Source organism: Hyperolius riggenbachi, chromosome 11, assembly GCF_040937935.1.
Source record: "Hyperolius riggenbachi isolate aHypRig1 chromosome 11, aHypRig1.pri, whole genome shotgun sequence".
NCBI classification, from domain to species: domain Eukaryota; kingdom Metazoa; phylum Chordata; class Amphibia; order Anura; family Hyperoliidae; genus Hyperolius; species Hyperolius riggenbachi.
In genome coordinates this window covers 89,835,459-89,852,960 of record NC_090656.1, presented here as the reverse complement: position 1 = coordinate 89,852,960, position 17,502 = coordinate 89,835,459, and the positions used below count along the sequence as shown (strand labels likewise).

General features: G+C 46.4%; 1 protein-coding gene and 1 long non-coding RNA gene across 2 annotated transcripts in view; one reads left to right on the top strand and one right to left on the bottom strand.

The window, feature by feature from the left end:
- The window catches only part of LOC137538611 (glucose-6-phosphate exchanger SLC37A2-like), a 115,083-nt gene extending 97,977 nt beyond the window's left edge, over positions 1 to 17,106 (bottom strand). Inside the window, exons 1-2 of the mRNA XM_068260890.1 lie at positions 17,048 to 17,106; positions 7,949 to 8,030 (exon numbers count right to left, since the gene is read on the bottom strand). Coding sequence (XP_068116991.1) covers positions 7,949 to 8,030; positions 17,048 to 17,106 — 141 coding nt within the window. The remainder of the gene's footprint in view (positions 1 to 7,948; positions 8,031 to 17,047) is intronic.
- Positions 1 to 17,502, top strand: part of LOC137538914 (uncharacterized) — a 169,473-nt gene that overhangs the window by 130,523 nt on the left and 21,448 nt on the right. The gene's annotated exons all lie outside the window — the stretch shown is intronic.

The window sequence follows — 17,502 nt, the reverse complement described above, 5'->3', positions numbered from 1 at the left end:
GAGAGTAAGGTTTTAATAAAGGACTCCAGGAGAAGGAGATCTTGACTGGTTAACAGCAGTGCCCCTTCTGAGAAGCAGGGGGCCCCTGCAGGGAAGCTGAGCACCCAAGGGGTGGGTGACAGCCAGAAAGGTCGGGCAGGCCGGGTCGGCAACACACTGACAGATAAAGTACAAAAACAGTAAGCTGATTCGGTATCCAAGGCAAGCAGGGTTTGGCAACGGAATATCAGAAGTGCAAGGTACCGAATCAGAGATCAGAGGAGTGGTCAGGAAAGCAATATGTCATAACAGATATCAAACAATGCTAGTCTGGGTGTGAGGTCCGTGGTCTCTACACCCTGGAACTAGTCTGAAGTATAACAGAATGATAACACAAGTTCCCTAGTCTGGGTGTGAGGTCCTTGGTCTCTACACCCTGGAACTGGTCTAAGGAATAACACAGATGATACACAGTATTCCTAGTCTGGGGTGTGAGGTCCTTGGTCTCTACACCCTGGAACTGGTCTAATGAATAACACAGATGATACACAGTATTCCTAGACTGGGGTGTGAGGTCCTTGGTCTCTACACCCTGGAACTGGTCTAATGAATAACACAGATAATACACAGTATTCCTAGACTGGGGTGTGAGGTCCTTGGTCTCTACACCCTGGAACTGGTCTAATGAATAACACAGATAATACACAGTAAACTGGCTAAGTGTGGATTCCCAGGTCCTCCTGGTTCCACCACACTGAAAGATCTAACTAGGTCTTAGTGCTAACACATAGATATTCGCAACGCCAGACAACCAGCAACTGAACAGCAAGATATATATATAGTGGAGCACTCTCCGGCGCCACCCAGCTCCCATCAACCAATCAACAACTGAGCTGGGATCAGCTGACCGCCGCGATCAGCTGACCCTTCTCCTATTGGTTTAAAGAGCCTGTCTTGCGGCGCGCACGCGCGTAGCTCTCCATCTGTGTGCACTACTGGGTCCAGCCAAACCAGACGCATGTTGCTGCGGGAAACCGCCGCTCTGTGCGCGGATACCGCCGCCTCACTGTCAGAAGGCGCGGCGGTTTCTCCGCAATCCGTCACACATTGCTGACTGTCTTTAATACGCCCTCTTTGGTGATTTCTAGCTCACAGACGTTTACAGCCTGTAACCAAAAAGACAAATTTCCAGTAGTTATATCATAAGCATTTAACACATATTCCAAACGGGATTAAACTCCCCATTTTAAGGTGAACCTGCCATGGTAGAAAAGGTTCTAATTTTCTTACCTGGGGCTTCTTCCAGCCACACTTAACCTTTACAGGTCCCTCTGTTTCCTCCCATTGCGCTCCTTTGATCAGCTGAACCCCTCCAAAAGTTCACTGACACACGAGTTGGGAGCTACGGTGCATGTGTGGTCCTCACCATGCACACTTCTCGCTCATGCTTCTGGGAGCGCAAGCTAGGAGGCAGGCAGACCTAGTCTGCAATGACCATCTTTTGGAGGGTCACAGCTGATCAACGGAGTGCAAGGGGAGGAAACCAAGGGACCTGTAAAAGCTTTGTGGGTCTGTAAGAAGCCCCAGGTAAGTAAATTAGAACTTTTTCTCCCGTGATAGGTTTATTTTAAAATTTCATTACCTTTACTTAGGTTCTTACGCTGCCAAGGTGGTATATCTATTTAACAGAGGAGGTGGAGGAGCACAGCGAGTAGGCCGGGAAGAGAGGCAGAGCCCTTCTCTTGCCTGGCAATTAACTCTATTGTTGGCTGCAAAAGCATTATATAGTTGAACTGCTCTCAGGATACAAATGTAAGATTTTTAAATGTGGAGGACTATTCAAAATGAACTTTTCTGTACCTAAAAATAAGTCCTGAAATTTTAGTGTGGGGAAATGAATCCCACTTTAATAGTTTGTTTTAATGTTTACGCATCTGGACTGATTTTTTACATTTTTTATTACTTTTCAAGATAATGTCTAATATTATACTGGTGATGCAATACTTTACTATTTAGTCTTGGGTTGCTGAAACAATTACTATATCGTTGGTACCCCTGAGATCGCTCAAGATGTCTTACAGATAAAGGTTGGAAGAGGACACAGGCAAATGAGGGCAGCACGCATGGGGACAGATGAGGGCTGCACATTGGGAGGGCAGTACACATAGGACAGATTAGGGCAACACACGGAGGAAGATGAGGGCAGCACAAAGGGGGACAGATGAGGGCAGCACACAGGGCAGGTGTAGACAGCACACATGGGGACAGATGGGGCAGCACATGGGGACAGTTTAAAGCAGCACATGGGGACAGATGAGGGCAGCACACAGGGGGACAAATGAGGGCTGTACACTGGGTTCGCAGGCACACATGAAGACAGATAAGGGCAGCACACAGGGAGGAAGATAAGAGCAGCACAAAGGGGGGCAGCAAATGGGGGGCAGGTGAGGGCAGCACACAGGGAGACAAATGAGGGCAGCACATGGGGGGCAGGTGTGGGTAGCACACAGGAGAACAGATAGGGCAGCACATGGGGACAGATAAAGGCAGCACACAGGAGGCTGATAGGGCAGCACACGGGGACAGATAAGGACAGCACACGGGGACAGATGAGGGAAGCACACAGGAGGGCAGGTGAGAGCAACACATAGGGAACAGATGAATACAGCACACAGGGACAGATTAGGGCAGCACAGAGGGAGGCAGGTGAGAGCAGCACACGGGGTAGATGAGGGTAGCAAGAGGGGGTCAGATCAGGGTAGCACGTATGGGGAGCAGATCAGGGCAGCACATATGGGGGCAGATAAGGACAGCACATAGAGAGGCAGATGAGGGCAGCACAGATAGGGACAGGTGAGGGCAGCACACGGGGACAGATGAGGGCAGCATGCAGGGGATCAGGTGAGGGTAGCACACGGGGTACATGAGGGTAGCACAGAGGGGGTCAGATCAGGGCAGCACAGAGGTGCCTGGCTCTTCTACTGACCACATATGATATTGCCCCGTTGTTATTGCCTGATGAAGCGGGATCAAACCTGCAAAACGCGTTGCATATTTGGAGTTTATAAATAAAATATATTGACTGTCTTTACTACAGTCGTGTGTCTACTTGGAGGCGGTAAGTCCACCACTACCTCCTCTGTTTACCAAGAATTTGGTTTTTAAGCTAATTTAGCTTCCTTTTATCCTTTTGGCGCCTCTGTTCTCCTGCATGACATATGGAGGCAGATAAGATCAGCACATAGAGGGGGAGATGAGGGCAGCACAGAGAGGGACAGGTGAGAGCAACACACAGAGGGAAAGGTGAGTGCAGCACACGGTGGGGCAGGAAGTAGTAGCACACAGAGGGAGAGGTGAGGACAGCTCACGGAGCAGGTAAGAGCAGAACAAAGGGGACAGATAAGGGCACCACATAGAGGGGCAGGCGAGGGCAACACACAGGGGGGCAGTTAAGAGAGGCACACAGAGAAACAGACAAGAGCAGTGTGATGATATATTGGGGTGAGGATGATATGTACGGTAATATGCAGAATATAGCCGCCGTATGGTATCGCACACAAGCGTATTTTTCATTTTTCTGGCTCTGTCACCTGTGTATGTCAAAAACACACGATTGGTTCGCACGATGGCCAGGGGCCCCGGACCTCTCTCACTGGCCGGGGCCCCAAGGCCAATGCGCGATACCTGGAGGGGAGTGCAGGTGGGCCTGGACCTCTCACACCCAGGCTCTGGACCTCTCACATCCAGAAAACCCACCAACACTGCCTCCATACTGAATGCTAAATTCGACACACACAAGCAATAGAACACAGCAATACATGCATGCAGCTACATTTAAGTCGTCAGCAGGTGCTCGTCAGCCAATCAGGATGCACTGTCATACACCCTTTACCTGGCTGACGAGCACCTGCTGACGACTTAAATGTAGCTGCATGCATGTATTGCTGTGTTCTATTGCTTGTGTGTGTCGAATTTAGCATTCAGTATGGAGGCAGTGTTGGTGGGTTTTCTGGATGTGAGAGGTCCAGAGCCTGGGTGTGAGAGGTCCAGGCCCACCTGCACTCCCCTCCAGGTATCGCGCATTGGCCTTGGGGCCCCGGCCAGTGAGAGAGGTCCGGGGCCCCTGGCCATCGTGCGAACCAATCGTGTGTTTTTAAACGTTTTTTTTCAGCTCTAGGACATGGCAGACAGGTGAGCGGTTAGGGAGGGACCCCTGTGGGATGGATGCCTGCACGGGGCGGTCCTGCTAGCGACGCAATCTTGCGATTTGCGTCTAACTGAAGCCTCCCACCTGAATGCTAATGGCTGCTAGATGTGGTATGGCAGGTAAAGGGTGTATGACAGTGCATCCTGATTGGCTGACGAGCACCTGCTGACGACTTAAATGTAGCTGCATGCATGTATTGCTGTGTTCTATTGCTTGTGTGTGTCGAATTTAGCATTCAGTATGGAGGCAGTGTTGGTGGGTTTTTTGGATGTGAGAGGTCCAGAGCCTGGGTGTGAGAGGTCCAGGCCCACCTGCACTCCCCTCCAGGTATCGCGCATTGGCCTTGGGGCCCCGGCCAGTGAGAGAGGTCCGGGGCCCCTGGCCATCGTGCGAACCAATCGTGTGTTTTTAAACGTTTTTTTTCAGCTCTAGGACATGGCAGACAGGTGAGCGGTTAGGGAGGGACCCCTGTGGGAGGGATGCCTGCACGGGGCGGTCCTGCTAGCGACGCAATCTTGCGATTTGCGTCCAACTGAAGCCTCCCACCTGAATGCTAATGGCTGCTAGATGTGGTATGGCAGGTAAAGGGTGTATGACAGTGCATCCTGATTGGCTGACGAGCACCTGCTGACGACTTAAATGTAGCTGCATGCATGTATTGCTGTGTTCTATTGCTTGTGTGTGTCGAATTTAGCATTCAGTATGGAGGCAGTGTGGGTGGGTTTTCTGGATGTGAGAGGTCCAGAGCCTGGGTGTGAGAGGTCCAGGCCCACCTGCACTCCCCTCCAGGTATCGCGCATTGGCCTTGGGGCCCCGGCCAGTGAGAGAGGTCCGGGGCCCCTGGCCATCGTGCGAACCAATCGTGTGTTTTTAAACGTTTTTTTTTTCAGCTCTAGGACATGGCAGACAGGTGAGCGGTTAGGGAGGGACCCCTGTGGGAGGGATGCCTGCACGGGGCGGTCCTGCTAGCGACGCAATCTTGCGATTTGCGTCCAACTGAAGCCTCCCACCTGAATGCTAATGGCTGCTAGATGTGGTATGGCAGGTAAAGGGTGTATGACAGTGCATCCTGATTGGCTGACGAGCACCTGCTGACGACTTAAATGTAGCTGCATGCATGTATTGCTGTGTTCTATTGCTTGTGTGTGTCGAATTTAGCATTCAGTATGGAGGCAGTGTTGGTGGGTTTTCTGGATGTGAGAGGTCCAGAGCCTGGGTGTGAGAGGTCCAGGCCCACCTGCACTCCCCTCCAGGTATCGCGCATTGGCCTTGGGGCCCCGGCCAGTGAGAGAGGTCCGGGGCCCCTGGCCATCGTGCGAACCAATCGTGTGTTTTTTAACGTTTTTTTTCAGCTCTAGGACATGGCAGACAGGTGAGCGGTTAGGGAGGGACCCCTGTGGGAGGGATGCCTGCACGGGGCGGTCCTGCTAGCGACGCAATCTTGCGATTTGCGTCCAACTGAAGCCTCCCACCTGAATGCTAATGGCTGCTAGATGTGGTATGGCAGGTAAAGGGTGTATGACAGTGCATCCTGATTGGCTGACGAGCACCTGCTGACGACTTAAATGTAGCTGCATGCATGTATTGCTGTGTTCTATTGCTTGTGTGTGTCGAATTTAGCATTCAGTATGGAGGCAGTGTTGGTGGGTTTTCTGGATGTGAGAGGTCCAGAGCCTGGGTGTGAGAGGTCCAGGCCCACCTGCACTCCCCTCCAGGTATCGCGCATTGGCCTTGGGGCCCCGGCCAGTGAGAGAGGTCCGGGGCCCCTGGCCATCGTGCGAACCAATCGTGTGTTTTTAAACGTTTTTTTTCAGCTCTAGGACATGGCAGACAGGTGAGCGGTTAGGGAGGGACCCCTGTGGGAGGGATGCCTGCACGGGGCGGTCCTGCTAGCGACGCAATCTTGCGATTTGCGTCCAACTGAAGCCTCCCACCTGAATGCTAATGGCTGCTAGATGTGGTATGGCAGGTAAAGGGTGTATGACAGTGCATCCTGATTGGCTGACGAGCACCTGCTGACGACTTAAATGTAGCTGCATGCATGTATTGCTGTGTTCTATTGCTTGTGTGTGTCGAACCTGTGTATGTCAGCCAGTCTGGCTTTGAAGGTAGTGGCAGCTAGCTTCATGGAGACTGTTAATGTGATTCTGTATGTAGATGTAAATTAACTCTGCACTCATTGTCCAGCAGGGGAAGCTGTGTCTGCTGCTAATTAGGAACCACATTTAAGAGCAGGGAATGCTAATTGGCTAACTAGCCTCGGGCCAGGAAATGGCTTATTATCCCAAAAGCAGCCAAGTCCCCACCTTTGCGGTGATCTGCTGTGAAATACACTTTTACATGTGGAAGTGAGATCTCTGGGAAATTAAATTATGTCTGGAGATTTAATTAAAACTAGTTTCCCTGTCCAAACGGGCTTGCTGCCTCAAGGCAAATATTCCAGCATAAAAGGCAGGGGCAGATACCTAAAATCAGTCCGCTCCTGACGGTAGCTGAAGCTGGGTGGACTCCCGTTCCAAGCTAAGTGGCTCCTGGTCCAACCAGAAAGAACTGTGTCCGTCCACAAAAACCAAGTCCAAGGTTCTTCTATCTTGATCCCTGTTTATTTTGGGTAAGCAAATAGCCTTGTGTGTATCGTTGTAACTTTTATTTTGTAACTTTTTACTTTGTTTTTTGTACATCTTTTGTATATATTATTTTCTGCATTGTTCCACTTTTTTTTCTGGAATATTAAATCGTTATTTAATAAGTTTGACTTCTGCTGTACTAAACTAACACTCATAGCCTAGAAGAGACTGAAGTGTAACTGTGTATAAGTCCATGCCTGATTGTATGTTTGAGCAACCCTACCTTATGAGATTGTAATTGCATTGGGTGTATGGGGCACTTTTGCGCTCGACAGCAGAGTGGCTAACAGTATCGTTCGGAACGACTGTTAGTGGTTTTGCTGCACTACAGTGTAACTTGCATTACAAGTCAGGGCCTGATAGTGCCGTGTTACTGTACAACTGTACTGTGTGTGTGTGTGCGTGGCGTTCCTGTATTCAGCCTAAAGCGCAAAGCTGACCCGAATACGAAAATGCGGATTGCGCGCTGAGCACTCGACAGCCGAGTGGACATGTCTAGCAACAGCTAGTAGTGGCAGTAAGAAGCGTTTGAGGGGTCACAGCCTTGTTTTTAGCTTGAATAAGGCTGCACCCCGCTTGATCTGGTCAAACCCGCAGTCGGGAACCGTATACGCAGGCGTGCCGCGGGCCAGTTCCTGACAGGCAGCACATGGGGACAGATAGGGGCATCATATAGGGTGGCAGATAAGGGCAGCATACAGGGGGCAGATAAAGGCCGCACATGGGGAGATAATAGCAGCACATGGGGCAAGTGAGGGCAACTCACAGAGGGGCAGGTGAGGGCTGCAGACGGGGGCAAATAAGGGCAGCACCCAATCAGATTGACGGAATTGATCCAAAAATTGTATTGATTTCATTCATCTGATTGGATTGGTTAGGTGATTTTCATCCGTTAGTGGTCCCAAACGATCTTTTCTGATTATTCTTACGAATAATCATTCGTGAACAATCGTTCACCAAATTGTATTGTTTGTGGCCATGCTTATATTGCTCTGCAGCAGCAGACGGGAATGGATCTTTCATTCTTTAATCCATCCAGGTAATCTGTCCCCATAAACAACCTCTTCCCCCCCTTACTATTCAAAACAAATTATCCATTAACCAACAAGTACAACATCAAACACTGTTAACTGACCTTTACAACACTAATGGGCTTTCTGGAGAGATGATAAGATGTGTAAAACAAAAACGTCAGAATCATGATGTACCCACGATACCTAGAGAAGAAAAAATAAAACAAACATTGATTTAAAAAAAAACTATTTCAGTCACCTCTCGACTGCTAACATTGATTTGTTTTTATTGAATGAGAGCTGTACATCTGCTGCTAAAAGTAGAATAAGGACAGAAGAGCTGATAACCTGAAGTGGCCCGAACAACCTCACGCACTGCCACTGTAAATACTGTATTTAACAAAGTCGGCACACTTAAACTTATTGCCGACTCAAATGGAACAGAACGTGTAGTGACTCCAGTGGACTGAGCCACATGTACAAACTGAGTCCTTCAGCAGCGTGCTCAGCCCACAGCAATGTGAAGATCAATGAGAGAAAAGAAACAAGCGGCACTGCAGCGTATTAGGTCCAATGTGTTTTTAATCCAGAAAGGGCAATTTCAGATGAAAGGCTAAATGGCGCATTAATTGTGCCGTTAAGATGCCGATTGCCGGGGACAAGTTCCCTACATTTGCAAAATAATGCAACCAAATGGGAGCATTGGTAACCACAAGAGTGTCAGCAGTGGACATATGCTGCGGTTACCGCCAGTAAAAAAACACAGCGTGTAGCGCCCAGGGCTGGATGCACAGTGCTCACTGCAAGAGCTGGATGTTTGCAGCCAGCTGCAAGCGCCCTGTACATAAACACGAGCGTCTGGCAAGCAGTTAAAGAGGGACTTTACCGAAATATAGTAGTAAGTGGAAAAATAAATCAATACATTGCAAAGTAAGAAGTTAAACATTTCCTACTTTCTCCATGTAATTACTTCATATTGTTTGATCCACAATGAGCTGGCATGTCATCATCTTTACTACTGGCAAACAAGAAAAAACTACTCAGCACCAACTGCTGTTATCTATAACCACACCCACTGACAATGCAATAGGCTAAAAGGTTTTTTTTTTATAGATCTGTATGTGCACAGAGGGAGATACTGTTGGTTGGCAGTTGGAAACAGCAATTATTTCACACAATGCAACAAGGTTCACAGAAAGGAAACTGTTATGACCATGGCCCTGACATCAAACTGTGGGAGGGGTCTCACCATATAGATGTCCCTGATGATCTGTTTGAAAACATATAAAGATTTCTCGTGAGAAAGGGAGCATCAGCTAGTGATTGGAATGAAGTTCAATCCTGGGTTAATTAAAAGATTTATACATACCTGGGGCTTCCTCCAGCCCCATCCGTACGGATTACTCCAACGCCGCCGTCCTCAGTCTTCTCCAGTTCCGGTACCGGGTTCCGTAACTTTGACCAGTCGCTGCCAGCCTGAGCGTGCGCAGTGCACCCTCTCTGGAGGAGAGAGCACACTGCGCTTGCGCAGACTGTCTGCGACTGGCGAAGTTACGCTTGTCTATGGAACTTCCCCCTGCATCCTTCTTTGTTTACCGATCCTATCATCAGAAATCTTCTTGTGGTATATTGCTGTTGTCCAAATCCCATTGTTAAAGATCTTTTGTGTAAAGATCGTGGAAACTTTGTTCAATGTCAGTTTCCAACAATTCAGTCTCGCAGTGGGTACGTAGCTTAAGTATTTGCCTTCTATGGAGACCAAGGAGATGGTTTCTTTATTGGTCAGTGTAAAAAATACATTCCCACTAGTGCGATGATTGGCCATAGTGTAGAAAGGCTCAGACAATATATCTGCAAACTTTAAAAAAAAAATTATAAACAAACCCATTTGGCCCATTTGCCTTTGATTTTTGGCCTCTGGTACACGTACCTATGAATCGGCCGCCGGGAGACTAGAGCGCAGGATAAAGCCAATATACGGCTTACCTTGCTCCTGCACAAGTCCCGGCAGCGTTACTTACTATTCCCCCTCCAGGTCAACGTGAATGGTAGGGAATAATGTAATTTGGCTTCCGCTGGCAGCAGAATTACAGTGTTTTAGATGTAACTTAAAGAGACTCTGTAACAAAAAAAGATACTTACCTCGGGAGGGGGAAGCCTCAGGGTCCCAATGAGGCTTTCCTGTCCTCTATAGCCTGGGGAATTCTGCGCAGGCTCCCCTGAAACCTCCTCGACAAATCTTGACAAGTAATTTGGCAGGCGCGGCAATATTTACCTACCGCGATCCAGCGCAGACGCATGAGCGGTTCTTTGTTCGGGCTAAGGCGGAAATAGCCAAGCCTGATTGTTCCGCTCTACTGCACAGACGCAAAGGACTCACGCCTGCGCAGTACAGTGGATGCGATCGGGCTTGGCTATTTCCGCCTTAGCCTGAATGAAGAGCAGCACCTACGCTGGATCGCAGTTGGTAAATATTTACCTCACCACTGTTCGGGGGGTCGCAGCACTGGATTGCCAGGCAGTGGCGTAGCTAAGGAGCTATGGACCCGATGCAAGTTTTACATGGGGCCCCCCAAGCACACTATACATAACAATTGATACAAATTGACCAATCTGCCAATGGCAACTACAGTGTCATAGGTGCAAGAAGGGTATGGGGAACAGTTTGTTAATGATTACCACTAATCAAAGTATCTATAGAAGTGATTATTATGAGCACAGGACCAATAGAGAGCTACTACTGCAGTTGAGGGAGGGCCCTTCTGGGCCCCGATGCGGTCGCAACCTCTGCACCCCCTATTGCTACGCCACTGTTGCCAGGACAGAGGAGGATGGGGAAGCCTGGTTGGGATCCAGAGACTTCCCCCTCCCGAGGTAAGTATCCCCCTGAAGGGTTCTTTTTTTGTTACAGGTTTCTGTTTAAGCTCCGTCTTCTGACGGCGCCGAAGTTACTCACTGTGCGCTACTATAGTCTTAATTCCTATCACGGCCTATAGGGGCACTGACTGCGCCCAAATCTCCTGTGCTGTTTTAACAGCGCTCGTCTGCTACTACTTTCTGAAATTCAACTACCGTCACTGGCCTTTCTAGGGAATCTTTTTCGTCCTCCGCTAGGGTTGGAACCTGAACATTCTGAATAAAGCTTTTACTGTCATTGGGAGTATTGAGATTGTATTAGCTTTTGATAAAAGTTAGTAAATCTTTTGCTCTTCTGTTTTATGTACCATTTCTCCATTAGAGTACCTTATACTTTGAATAAACTTGCTTGCTTTTTCTTTCTGCATTAACTCTTTCGTAGTTTTACCTGAATGGTTAATACCCAAATTGCATTTCATTTGTAAGAACCTAAAATTATTCTTACTTTTAAGATTTAATAGGTTATTTTATTTATCTTTGATAAAGTTAAGATTCTCTGAATCCTTTGTCTGTTATTTATTACAAGTTTTGTCAATTACGTTCTCCAGGGTGCTTTATTGAATATTTAAAGGACCACTATTGCAAAAAATTTGTACCATTTAACCACTTAAGCCCGAAGGGTTGAAATTTTTTTACATCCGAGCAACTTTCACCCCCCATTCATTTGCCAATAACTTTATCACTACTCATCACAATTAATTGATCTATATCTTGTTTTTTCCGCCACCAATTAGGCTTTCTGTGGGTGGTATATTTTGCTAAGAGCCACTTTACTGTAAATGCATTTTAACAGGAAGAATAAGAAAAAAATGGAAAAAATTCATTATTTCTCAGTTTTCAACCATTATAGTTTTAAAATAATACATGCCTCCATAATTAAAACTCACGTATTGTATTTGCCCATATGCCCCGGGTATTTCACCGTTAAAATTATGTCCCTATCACAATGTATGGCGACAATATTTTATTTGGAAATAAAGGTGCATTTTTTCCGTTTTGCGTCCATCACTGTTTAGAAGCCCATAATTTATTAAATCATATTGATATACTCCTTTGACATGAATATTTAAAAAGTTCAGACCCTTAGGTAACTATTTATGTTTTTTTTTTTTTTTTTTAGTATTGTAATTTTTTTATTTTTTTTTAATTTAAACTTGTATGTGGGTATTTTTTGGTGTGGGAGGTAAACAGGGTTTTTTTTAATATATTTATAGGTTTATTCTTAAAACTTTTTTTTTTAAGGTGTAATTTGCAGAATCAAAAAGTCCTGGGAGCGATCGATCTCGCTCCCAGGCAGAAGAAAGGAGACCAGAGCTCAGAAAAGCCGCAGCGTCTGAAGAGACGCTGTCGGCTTTTCTCCGGGGGGGTCCGATCAGCGAAAGGGATTTATAATCCCTTTCACTGATCGGTGGGCTAGCGGCCAGCAGCGGGGGCGCGCACGGGGGGGCCCACGGGCGCGCGCGCGACCCGCGGGAGTGCGCGCAGCCCAACTGGACGAGAAATCTCGTCCAGTTGGGCTTAAGTGGTTAAAATACATAAATATAAATGCACATTATTTTATTTATAGTGCACTGTCTCTGAGAGTGAATAATAAATTACTTTTTTTTCCTATGGTGCAGTCACTCACAGTAGACAGAGAAAATCTGACAGGTTTTGGAGTAGTCCATCTTCTTATGGGGATTCTTAGTTATTTATTTACTTACAAAAGCACTTACTGGACTGCAGTTACTAGACAATAGTGTATACATGAGTAGGGAAGGTGGATAACATCTTTGTATAGATCCTTTCCAGGAAGAGATTTTGTGAAATGTAAAGGAAATACTGACAACCCCCCATGGGGAACCTGTCAGATCTGTCCGCTGTTTACTACCTACTCTAAGTGACAGCATCATAGGAGAAAAGTAATTTATAATGCATTTTACTCTGGAAGAAATGTACATTTTATATGTATGTATTTTACATTTTTTGTGATGGTGGTCCTTTAACCACTTAAGCCATCTGGGATGGTATATTCAACCCCCACAGGACTTCAGTTCCTGCACAGGGGTGTAGATATGTGTCTTCGCATTGCATTCTAATGAGAGTAGTAGACCGCTGATCAGTGAATGGGAACACAGTTGATTTGATCCTGTACAACCCAGATAGAATTCTGGATCCCACAGATTGGTTATGTGTCCCCACAGATTACAATCAATTAATTACAGATAATCCTGATCTCAACTCATTATGTGCATAAAGCACACCTGTCCACAGAATCAATTCCTTCTATCATAACCTCTCCATTACCATAGGCGAGAACAGAGCTGTTGAAGGACATACGGGACAGGATTATAGACATATAGATATGCGCAATTCTGGAATGGACTTCTAGACCATTAGCAACAAGCTTGGTCAGAAGGTGACAATTATTGGTGCAACTATTCAGAAATGGAAGAAATATAAAATGACTATCATTCGCTTCGGTCTGGAGCTCCATGCAAGATCTTTCCTTATGGGTTGTAGATGATCATGAAAATGGTGATGGCTCAGCTCACTACTACCTGGGAGGAGCTTGTTAATGAGCTAAAGGCAGTTAGAGCCACTGTCACCAAGAAAACCATTGGTAACACACTATGCCATAATGGATTGAAATCTTGCAGCACCTAGAAAGTCCCCTTGCTCAGGAAGACACATACACAGTGATATTATATGCTGTGTCCTTTACTGCATTTTTCATGTGATTCATACATGGTGTGCGCCAAATTACAATTAGCTTGATAGTTGTCCTTCAAAGTGAACCTAAAGCAAAAAAAAAACCTACTACCTTCTACCTGCCCCCTTCAGATGCCCTGTACCCGCGCCATGATTCTGCTATGCTCCAGTCACCCACAGCACCCCTCTTTCAGCCAGATGACTTGGCGGCCACTGTGCATGCACAGTGCCAGCTGCACACATCCTTGATCCTGCTCCTGTTGCTGGGAGCATTTTGCACATGCGCAGCAGAAATGTTTACGTACTGCGTATGCACAGAGTGATCCTGTTCATGGGAGTGGGATCTGGAGGCACACGGATCAGGACCCTGCATTCAGCTGAAAGTTGGGCACTGCGGATGACAGTAGCATCAAAGAATCATGGCGCGGGCACAGCTTCATGGGTGGTGGGGGTGGGCGGGTTGAAGCCCCAGGTAAGTTAAACAGTTTTGTTTGATTTGTTTTTTTTTCACTTTAGGTTTCTTTTATGTTTGAACAATTTAGAGAAGGCTTGGGAGAAAGTGCTGTGGTCAGCTAATAACAAAATAGAGCTGTTTGGAACTCAACATCTGTGTTTGGAAAAAGAAAAATACTCAAAGGATACCATTACCACAGTTAGGCATGGAAGTGGAAACATTTTGCTGTGCAGCTTTTTTTCTCCCAAGGGTTCAGGACAACTGCTGGACTCTGCATTGAGGGGCCAAAGAACATCAAAGTTTTGGATGAGAACATCCATTACTCAGGCAGAGCACTCAAGATGAGTCGTGGATAGTCTTCCAGCATGACAGTGACCCAAAACACATGGCCGAGGCAACAAAGGAGTGGCTCAGGAAGAAGCTTGTGAAGGTCCTGGAGTGACATTTTTAAATCATAATCACTGCACAAGCTACCAAAATGACCCTGATCAAAATTCACATATTCTGGTGATTTGGTCTGGTAACTTGCACACAACTTGACACAAATTGGTTTTAATGTCTATTAAAGATAACCATTTTCACCTGTAATCTGTTTGCTTGTAATAAGTGGGTGTGTATAAAAAGGCCAGAGAGTTTTTGGACTCCTGACAGACTCTTTCATCCAGTGCTGCACTGATTTTTTTTTTTAGATTCTAAAGGTGTGTACACACGCCGGATTCCTGCAAACGACGGGTCGTTCTAGCGACAGTTTCCTTGTGTGTACAGTCTGTCGGCAGGCTGATATGGTTGGTTTTGACAGATCTGCTCAGCCTTATCAGCCCGCCAACAGACTGTACACACAGGAAAACTGTTGCTAGTATGGCCGCCCTGTGGGCAGGTCTGACGACCCGTCATTTGAATAAATCAGGATTATGTATGAGCTTTAAAGTGAACCTAAAGGCAAAAAAAAAATGAGATGAACTCACCTGGGGCTTCCCTCAGCCCCCTGCAGCCGATCGGTGCCCTCGCAGCTCCGCTCCGATGCCTCTGCACCCGCCGGTGACGACTTCCGGTTTCGCCGTCACCTGCCGACAGGCATGGGAACGCGAGTGATTGTTCGTGTTCCCAGCCTGTATATCGCCCCCTATGCTGCTATTGCGACCTCCTGGCCGCAATAGCAGCATAGGGGGCGATATACAGGCTGGGAACGCGAACAATCACTCGCGTTCCCATGCCTGTCGGCCGCCGACGGCGATACCGGAAGTCGTCGCCGGCGGGTCCAGAGGCATCGGACCGGAGCTGCAAGGGCACCGATCGGCTGCAGGGGGCTGAGGGAAGCCCCAGGTGAGTTTATCTCATTTTTTATTTTTGACTTTAGGTTATCTTTAAGTCATGGGGAAAGCAAAAGTAAGGTCAAAGGATCTGCAGGAAAAGGTAGTTGAACTCTATAAAACAGGAAAGGGATATAAGAAAATATCAAAGGAATTGAGAATGCCAATCATCAGTGTTAACTCTAATTAAGAAGTAGAAAATTATGAGTCCTGTTGAAACCAAACCACAGTCAGGTAGACCAACTAAAATTTCAGCCATGCCTGCCAGAAAAAAAATGTTTGCGATGCTAGGAAAAACCCAAATAACTTCAGGTGAAATAATGTTGTGTGGCAGTTTCAAGAGGCACATTAAGAAGGCATTTGACGAAAGATGGGCTGCATGGTCGAGTTGCTAGAAGAAACCTATTACTATGCAAATGCCACAAAGTATCCCACTTACAATATGCAAAAAAGCGCAGAGACAAGCCTCAAACTATCTGGCACGAAGTCATTCAGAGTGAAGAGACTTATATTAAACTTTTTTATCCAACACCGTAAACACTACATTTGGAGAGGAGTCAACAAGGCCTGTGATGAAAGATACATAATTCCTACTGTGAAACATGGTGATGGATTGCTAATGTTCTGGGGATGTGTGAGCTACAAATGCACAGAAAACTTGGTCAGACTTGATGGCATTGGCAATATAAATGCAGTAAGTTAACAAAAAATACTGCAGGAAAATTTGCACTCATCAGCCAGGAAGCTGAGCAAGGAATATACTTGGACATTTCAACATGACAATGATCCAAAACACAAGGCCAAGTCGACCTGTCATGAGCAACAGCAAGTCAGCAACATTAAGTGAAGGTTCTGGTGTAACCTCAGTCTCCTGACCTTAATATCATTGAGCCACTCTGGAAAAACCTCAAATGTGCAGTTCATGCAAGACAGACCAAGAATTTACGGGAACTGTAGACTTTTTGCCAGGAATAATGGGCAGCTTTACCGTCTGAGAAGATAAGGCGCCTCATCCACAACTAGCACTAAAGACTTCAAGCTGTCATTGATGTTAAAGCGATCCCAAGCCAAAGCTTGGGATTAAAATAAGATACTCACCTGAAGATAGGGAAGCCTCAGGATCCTATTGAGACTTTACTTGGTGGTCCGGTGTCCCCGTTGCTAAGCGGCTTCTCTCCACATCGGGTAGCAGTGTTGCCGCGCAGTAGACCTGCGAGCATGGCCTCCGGTTTCCTGCGCATAACCTGATCCACCTCCAAGCTCCACCCCACCAAGGCCTTCTCTAATGCTGTATCTAGGTATTGCTATATTTGCTGACTGACACTTTTGTGTATATTTTAGTACAGGCTGTGTAAACAACTGTGTTTCTATCTATATTGTCTTTGCTTGTCCTTAAGCATTATTTTAAAAATGTTGTACAGCCCTGTGGAAGATAACGCACTACATACATTAGTAAAAAATTAGTGTGACTGTAACAGAGCAAAACCCTTGCTTGCTGGAAGACTGAAATGTACTATCTTAGCTACCAATAGTGATACAGCAGTACAAGAGCAATAAGGATAACAGATGGCTGCACAACACAGAATAAGACTGCTTAATGTAAATTCATTGTGATCTGTGGTAGGAGGATTCTGTATTTTGGGTCAGTTGGGTGTTTACCCAGTTATTTTTTCACTCATTCATGTAAAACTGACAATCACACCTCTGTTACGTAAAAGGCCTTATATTACAAGATTATCTGTATGCAGTTCTCATCCTTCTGGCCAGGTCATCCAAAGCACCCTCCACCTACTGTCCCCGCCTCCCAAATACTCTCTCCCTCAAGCATGAATTCTTAATGATCCTCTTACCAGTTGTCTCTGCTCACAGCACGCATCAGCCTGATGGCTGGGGCCAATGAAGATCTCATAATTGGGAGATGGCACAGCTGTGAAAGAGCCAGGAATGACTGATGGGGCTCCTGAATGCAGGATCACTTGTCTTCACTTAGCTTCCAGCTTATATGTAACCACAGTAGGCAGGACAAGGAAAAAAGGCCACAGCCCCATGCTATAGAAGTTATTTGTGTACTCAGGAAGGGTGCAGTCATATGCTAGAGCCTTGTATGATATTTCTCCTACACCTGCAGCACACATTTCTGTGATATGCATGATATTAAATGATGTACTAAAGGTACATTATCAGATCAGGTAAATTATTTATCAAATGTTTTCCTGCTTCCCACCATGCACCATTTAATATCAGATTAGATTCCAGTGAGATTCTGATCAAATATCAATTATACCACTGCTTTTTACCTCTCTGC